This window comes from Juglans microcarpa x Juglans regia, chromosome 4D (genome assembly GCF_004785595.1).
Source record: "Juglans microcarpa x Juglans regia isolate MS1-56 chromosome 4D, Jm3101_v1.0, whole genome shotgun sequence".
In the NCBI taxonomy this organism is placed as follows: Eukaryota; Viridiplantae; Streptophyta; class Magnoliopsida; order Fagales; family Juglandaceae; genus Juglans; species Juglans microcarpa x Juglans regia.
Genome location: NC_054600.1, coordinates 24,091,030 through 24,099,315, shown reverse-complemented (window position 1 = coordinate 24,099,315; position 8,286 = coordinate 24,091,030). Strand labels below are relative to the sequence as shown.

At 34.8% G+C, this 8,286-nt stretch overlaps 1 protein-coding gene and 1 long non-coding RNA gene across 2 annotated transcripts; both read left to right on the top strand.

Annotated features, from left to right (window-relative positions):
* Positions 1-208: 208 nt before the first annotated feature.
* On the top strand, positions 209-1,074 carry LOC121260464. Its single transcript, XR_005939725.1, has 3 exons — positions 209-281; positions 486-602; positions 785-1,074. It is a non-coding gene; the product is annotated as an uncharacterized LOC121260464 (long non-coding RNA).
* A 2,157-nt stretch (positions 1,075-3,231) lies between these two features.
* On the top strand, positions 3,232-7,234 carry LOC121260463 (probable protein disulfide-isomerase A6). Its single transcript, XM_041162344.1, has 11 exons — positions 3,232-3,517; positions 4,087-4,171; positions 4,383-4,480; positions 4,580-4,635; positions 5,340-5,457; positions 5,592-5,619; positions 5,709-5,800; positions 5,899-6,055; positions 6,132-6,256; positions 6,499-6,598; positions 6,894-7,234. The coding sequence occupies exons 1-11, from the start codon at positions 3,357-3,359 to the stop codon at positions 6,957-6,959; spliced, it is 1,086 nt and encodes a 361-aa protein (XP_041018278.1). The 5' UTR covers positions 3,232-3,356; the 3' UTR covers positions 6,960-7,234.
* Positions 7,235-8,286: the final 1,052 nt, after the last annotated feature.

The following is an 8,286-nucleotide window of genomic DNA, read 5'->3' as shown; positions in this document are numbered from 1 at the left end:
TAGCCACCCACAACAACAGTGCCGCCATAAACAACCCCTCAAACCATTGAAGCGGTGAGACCCAGCCGCAACGCCTCTCTCTCCCTTTGTTTCTCTCATCTCGGTCACAATCTAGGTGATTTCCAGCGCCACCACCAGGCGGGTAAGCTCCTTTTTGTAGATCTCTCTCTGATAGCCTCTCCCTATCCGTATCTCACTCTCTGTTTCTCTCTTCCTCTCTCTCAACTCTTAGCAACGTCACTGGCCTCTATGTTGTGGTAGCGGCTCCACCGTACCAAATGGTGAGTAATTTTTAAGGGTGGAAGTAACTTATTTCTTTGTTTGATAAAATATTTTAACAATCCAATCCAAGTATTTCATGAATTTGCACAACAATTTCGTAGTGATCTAGAACTATTTGCATCCATGCCATTAATGGCTAGCTAGCTGTTAAACATGTTCAATTTAATTGAGCATCCACTATTTTGATATATAAATGATCGAAGACATGCGAGTCAGCAATTCAAGTGAGGGAGAAAGGAGAGGTGGTGGTGGCTAATACAACTTTGAAGTATTTGGGTTCCGTCCAACTCGAGAAAGGAGTCATCGATCCTCATTTCCAGGTATTCTGATAATTAATGTCTCTGTGATTATGGGTAGTGGATTGGCTCCCCTCTGTCGTGACCCAGCCCCTTACTTTTCCTTCCTCTCCATGCACGACTAAAACATTGGACAATAATTGGTGTTGTCTAATATGTTTATGTTCTTATTTTTTAAATTAACAAATAGTTATTGCTTTTTGCAGGAGATTTGGACTCTTTGGTTTGAAGTTTATGCTGCTTTGAGGTTGTATGTCATGGTAGATGTTATTCTGGGTATGAAGAAAAAGGATGCTTTTTAATTTTTTTTCTTGTTGGACTAAAAGAAGTTGCTATGTTATTTTTATATATATATTTGGTTGGATTTGTATATTTTGAGAAATTGATATGTTATTTTTCTTTTATATATTTTCTTGGAATTGTATATTTTGTTAAAAATGCTTCCATCTAAAAGTTTGTTTTCCAGCTTCAAATCTCTATGGCATAATTGGTGCAATTTTAGCTCTTTACTTTTTTACAGGCAGATACATGCTATATGGAGGTGTGAGTTTGCTAGGAATGTCTAGAGTCAATATTATAAAAGATAGCAGAAATGCTACCAGCCTCAATCTTCTATATTGTAGCTTTTTGAAGCTCTAACAGGTTCTATGGAGAGCCAGATTCTTCAAGAGTTTATGGTAGTGGCAAGGAAGATTTAGTGGAGAAGGAACTACTTCATTTTCAACAATGAATTTTCACATCCTAACTCTATTGTGAAAAAGGCTAGAGTCATTCTTGACTGCATGCTAGCTGAGGAAAACCTTAAGAGTAGCAATAGAGTTAGACAATTATGCACATCAGCTAAAGAATGGAAGGCCCCTCATTTGAATTGGTTCAAGTTGAACTGGGTTGGATTTGTTGATAAAATTCATGGTCTGATTAGAGTTGGTGTGGTTGTGAGAGACAGTGAATGACAGATAATTGCTACCATGAGGCTAAGAAAACAATAATTTCTAAAACCTCCACTGGTTGAGATGTTTGGAGCACTTCTGGCTATTAAGTTTGGTGTGGATCTAGGCCTGAAACAGGTTATTATTGAGGGGGACCTCGTTGCCAATAATCAATACATTACAAGGTGATAAAGAAGGTTGGAGCAGTGCTATTATGTTTGTGTGTGAAGCAAAATAGTGGATGACAAATTTTGCTAAGTGGGAGGTTTCTCATGTTAAGAGAAATGACAATTTTATGGTTCACTTATTGGCAGAAGATGCTCTTTCCATTTTATATATAATTGTAACTTTGGAGGATGCTGTTCCTTGTATCTCATCTTTGTTATAATGGAATGGTTTAAGAGTTTTTCTTTTTAAAAAAAGAAATTGAATTTAACTAATATTAACAAGAGCAATTTCTGCGGGTGAAATTAGAGTCATCCTAGGAATTCATCCTCTATATGTCCAAGAAAATGTTGGGAGTTGCGTTCAGAATTGGGAACATCTTCTCAAAGACTGCTGATTCAGCAAATACAATATGAATGACTGCAAATCGAGAGCTTTCTTTTTAGGATCATGCTACTCTATGGGCGAGTATGTCTCCTACTGGGTGTCTTTAATATAATTATAATTTTTTTTATTATTTCAAATATTTTTAAAAAAAGTTAATCTATATATAGTCTCTATTTGAAAATTATTCATGCAAACTCATATAGTTATTTTTAAAAAAAATTTAAAATTATAATAATATTATTTTTAAAATAATAAATTTTCTCTTTTATCCTTATTCATTAATAGAACTACAAACACAATCCCTCACTCAGGATTGCAAATAAAATTTTTCAAAGTAAAATCAGGATCAATCTAGCATTTTCCTCTTTCTATGCTCTGATCTCCATAATCCAATGTTAGAGAAGTGATCTTGTAGATCTTTTTTATTATTTTACATTTCATTCGGTTTTGTGTCTTTTTCTAGTAGTCGTGTAAAATGTAGAACAACTGATTAATCCAACATCATGCCTGAGCTATCTGTACTTACACACAAACCCAACGATCTCTGGCTTGCCCATGTTGAAAAATTATCTATCATTTTCTGTTTTTTACTAACAAGCGAGTTCAACGTATGAAATGTTTAATCAAAATAGATTGAAGTATAAAATCACAGTTGAAAGTGAATTTAGTAATTTGCTTTGTTTGTTTTCAAGAAACTTTTAAACTCATTTTATTTTATCTCATATAATCATTACAACTTTCTCAAATTTTAATATTAAATAAAATAAATAATTTAACTTTTTCAAATCACAAAATAAAAATAATATTAAAAAAAATATTTTAATAATATTTTATTTAATTTTTTAATATTAATCTCATCTCATTTCATATTATCAGTAAAAATAAACGAGACTATTCTAACACTTTTTTATTCTTAATATTACAAAATTTAAATTTTAAAAATATCCCAAAGTTTGTAATTGAAAAAATACAGTTTTTCGCCACCTAAATTTTTCCATTGCCCTCTCACAACTTGGCATGTCATCCAAACACGTCAACATTGTAACAATCGGAACGACCAAACAAAGAGATTGCCACGTACTAATGACGAATCGAAAAATGCCACGTTAATAAAGTGTGAACAAAGGGGCAGCACATTACTAGCACTCAATGAGGACGCACGCTTCTAAGCTTTATCCGCTGGACACACCTGCTCCAACTCCATCGGAGCAGATACATATACACATTTCTCCATTGTTCAGTTCCCAATTCTTGTAGCTTTTGCTTTCGGAGCGAAGGTACAAAAGGAGAGTGCGAAATGGAAAAGCTTCTTCAGATCTGGTTAGTCTTCGTAACCTTGGCTTTGTTGGCTGTATCGGCACTAGCAGACGACGATGTCGTCGTTGTCCTAACCGAAGAAAACTTCGACAAAGAGGTTGGTCAGGAAAGAGGAGCTCTCGTCGAATTCTACGCTCCTTGGTACCCCTTCCTTCTCTCTCTGACCTTTGATAAATTGATTCCTTTTTGTCAGTATTTTGGTTTTAGTGCTTAATTTATAGCTCTTTCTGTTTCCCGTCGATCTGTGTTTTATAGTTCTGTCAGATCTCCGATCAATTCCTTTTAAATCAATTGGGATGGTGTATTACTCATCAATGTACTCATTAGAATCTCTTCAAATTACATATGCAAAGTAAGATTTTTGACGAAGAATAATGTATGGATGCAATCAAATGACGAATTGCGACGTAAACGTCTATTGCATTGCAGTGAATTCTAAGTAGGTGGGTGAAAGATAACTACGAACTAGAAAAGTGCAGCTTTTAATAATATCCTAATAGGGCTCTTTGTGTAAATCCGTGTCTTGTAAGCTATTTCAAACTGTACCATACGGTCTGTACCAATGTTTACATTTTGTTTTGTTTTGTTTTTTTGTTTTTTCATTTTAAATTTTCTGAAAGGTTCCCAGAAGGCCTACATCAATTTTAGTTTCCCACATACAGAGTTTACCAACATTACCACTTACATTGGTATTTTGTTTTGTGTAACAGGTGTGGTCACTGTAAAAAGCTTGCTCCAGAGTATGAGAGACTTGCCACAAGCTTTAAAAAGGCCAAGTCGGTTTTGATTGCAAAGGTCAGCTCTTTATAGTGGTCCTTGTCCGTTAACTTATAAATTGGTTATAATTTGTTCGCTACAAGTTTTACTTTTCCATATCTTAAGCTGGTAGATATTCAATGAATGTCATATTGGTCATACTTATTTTTTCTAATTTTACTTATCATTTCTAATTTTATTGAGGCTTTGTTGCATTCTTCTTGACGTATCATTTGGGAACATGGAGTAGGTTGACTGTGATGACCAAAAGAACTTGTGCAGCAAATATGGGGTTTCCGGATATCCAACAATTAAGTGGTTCCCTAAGGGATCTTTGGAACCCAAGAAGTGAGGGTGATTCTACTAATTAATACATAGTTCTAATTTTTTTTGATTTGTGCCAATGGTCTATCTCCAGTTTTGACTGTATGTTATGCATGCTTATAGGTATGAAGGACCGCGAACTGCAGAAGCCCTTACTGAGTTTGTGAATACCGAAGGAGGTAGGGTGTCGTTCTTGAAAACTTACCTTGTACCAACATATCAAGCATTTCTTTCCCTTCTCTTGAAACGGGAAATATATATATATATATATTTTTTTTTGATAAGTCGGAAATATATATATATATATATATATATATATTAAAATTTGGCACTTTTCACAGAGAGAATTGTTTTGTTTATTCATTTATTTATATTAATATTCTTACTTCAAAAGAGGGGGCAGGGTTTCTTTTTTATTTATATTTTTGTATTTTATTTTATTTTTGGCTTCACTTTAATTTCTCTGTTCTTTGAAGCCTACTTTATGGATATGGATCCTAATCGTTGTGACACTAATCTGCAATACACACCTCGCACATTTAATCCTATATCTTAAAAGGATGCATGTCTCTGTGGCTCGGTGTGCCTTCAAATGAGTTCTGAGGTGTTAGCCTAGCATACGTGTTATTTTCCTATCACATCTTCCCAATGTGTCAACATAAATTATTCTGGCCTGGCCAAGCATGTCTCTTAGAACATCAATTGCTACGCGGATTTTGTGTTCATTATTATCCTTTTCACAGTATCAGGAACTTGCGTCACTGTAAATTACTTCTCTTTTTGTTTTTGTATTTTTTTGTTTTTTTCCCTTTCATTCCCTCTAGTGTGTTTTGAATAGACTTGTATAACACCAAGAGTTTCTAATAATGTTAATTGATGGCAGGGACCAATGTGAAAATAGCTTCAGTTCCATCTGATGTAGTGGTGCTCACAGCTGATAATTTTGGTGAGGTTGTGTTGGATGAAACCAAAGATGTTTTGGTCGAGTTCTATGCACCTTGGTAAGGATGCCTTTTCTTCTCTCTTTTTAATATCAGTATATTTTTAGATACTCTAGATCTTGCTTCCTTCATGGTTTGTAGATTTTGTTTTTAATTTTTGTTCTTTTTTATCTAATGGATTATGGTTCTGCCAGGTGTGGTCATTGCAAGAACCTTGCTCCAGTATGTCTCCCCCTTCTATATTCTTATTGTGTTTGGCACCTTTAATTTCTGTACTCTTGATGGCATGGATTTTCCTTTTGTTGATTCAGACCTATGAAAAGGTGGCCACAGCATTCAAATTTGAGGATGATGTAGTGATTGCTAATCTTGACGCGGACAAGTACAAGGATCTAGCTGAAAAGTAAGTGCAAGCTCGGTTTATATGTTCAATTTACATGCTGAAGATGGATTTATGTTAAACTTAAGAATCAATATCAAAGGTTGGTGTTTTGTGTTAAGGTATGATGTAAGTGGGTTTCCTACATTGAAATTCTTCCCAAAGAGTAACAAAGCTGGTGAAGAATATGATGGTGGCCGAGATTTAGCTGACTTTGTCACTTTCATCAATGAAAAGTGTGGAACCAGTCGTGATGGTAAAGGACAGCTCACTTCAAAGGTTAGTAGCTATTGAGATCAAAATTGATGTCGATGGCAATTTACTATTGTCTTGTTAAGTTTGATGGTTTATACAGGCTGGTATAATTTCAAGTTTGGAAGCCTTGGTGAAGGAGTTTGTTACTGCTAGTAATGAAGAGAAGAAGGCTGTCTTCTCTAGGATAGAAGAGGAAGTTGAGAAACTCACGGGTTTCAGTGCAAGGTACTTCCATATGGGTGTGAGGCTGTCTGCTTTTCATACCTAACTGTTTTAATTTTTAACTTATAACTGACATTAATGCCTTGGGAAAGTTTGTATTACTATATTATTGATGGCTGTCCTCTTGTTATTTGCTTGAAACTATCATTTGTTTTTTCTTTTCTCTACAAATGCATTTCTTTAATTAATTTATTTGAGATAAAACCCTTGTAAACCTTAATGTAACTTTTACAAGCCCTTTTTAGGTATGGAAGGATTTACTTGAAAGCTGCCAGAAGTTGTATGGATAAAGGTGCTGATTATGCTAAGAATGAAATCCAGCGACTCCAGCGCTTGCTTGAGAAGGTAAGGTTTATGGGCTGTTTGGATAGCTTTAAAAGGCCATTTACTGGAATTGGTATACATTGTTGACAAATTGAGTCGATAATACTCTTTAGTTTTAGTTCCTGTGTTTTTTCCCTTTCTTTCGGATAAGGAAACAACAGCATTGTGAATAATATATTAAACATTGCAGGATTGATAAACATGAAAGATAAATGACTAAAGACTAGATAAATGATTATAAACTACTACCATAAGGAAATTTTGTCGCTGCGCTGGAGGAATCATGACTATTAGTCGGTTTTCTTGTTTGTTGCAGTCAATCAGCCCAGCCAAGGCAGACGAGTTCACCCTGAAGAAAAATATCCTATCAGCATTCGCTTGATTGTGATCTCCGGTAACCTAGCCTAGTCTAGAACTCATCTTGCATACTGGGAGGTGTTTATTAAATGGTTTTCCTGCCATTACGATTGACACCCATCTGATCTTTACTTGAATTTGACTCGAGCTGGGCATCTCAGCGGTTACAATTGTAGGCCTTGATGGTAATCGGTCACCCATGCTATATCAGAGAATTGTTTTGAGATCCAATTTTAGCTAATTGCTCAAAAGAGTTTTGTATTTTGAATTCTGGATAATAAAACTTAATTTTGGGTTGAAGCTCGGTGTCTGCAACCCATATTTCTTTTCTGTTACATGTCTTAAACTTCCAATTCACTCATCAAGAAAAAGAAAAGAAGAGTTTGTGAAACCGGGATGTCATGATCCTCGTGTTTAAACTATAATCAAGAATATTCATCCTCATTGTTCTTTGTTTATCAAGCTGTATATTAATTAATTTTCATGGTTTGTCGTGACTTACAACTGGGTTGGTACTGAAAAAAATTGATACGATATGGGTTGGTCAACAGTTAAAATGGCCAGCCTCCCTTCCCACCGCCGACGCAATCCGGTCCCCACTTCGAAATTAGTTCAATTAGCTGCAAAGTCTGTTTAAATATTCACTTCCGCCTCTGCATAGGAGAAGAAATTATCCAAACTAACATAGCTTTCTTCTAAATTGGGTTGAAAAAACATCAATAAATTTGTCACTGCCTTGATACCAACATTAGAATATTGGTAGTATAGTGGAATAACCAATGCTTTTGTTACACCAAAAGATCTTCAATGGGGCTGTTCCACCCTTTTAACAAAGACAGGAGAATTAGAAGTAGAAAGAAGGGGAAGAAGAAGATGATGAGGAAGAGGAAGATTGTATACTCAAATTGTATGAATATTAAAAAACTAACTCTACTAGACAATGCTACTCCACATTTGTATCATCCAGCTGGAGTCAACATTATCTGAATTTGATGTCAACCAAAGCATTGTCACATTAAAAAACTGAGAGAATTTTTTATTTTATTTATAGCTAATGCTGAGTAAGTAGTGTTGGATTCGTTGTACTTCATTAGTGGAGTTTTACGTTTATTTGTACATTTAAATATTATTTTTTGAACTGGTATTGATTTTAAGGTTATCAATATTATTTGTTGTGGTGGTGGTGGTGTGGCCATAGTGGTATAGCTTGATTTTAAGTATTGTTTGGGTGGTGGAGTTGTCATGGATCTGGATAGTGGATTTTGTTGTTTTGAATATTGTTCATGATTTGGATTTGTGGTGTTGGTTTTGTCTTTATTTTTTTTTTCTATTTTTTGCATCATAATTTGACT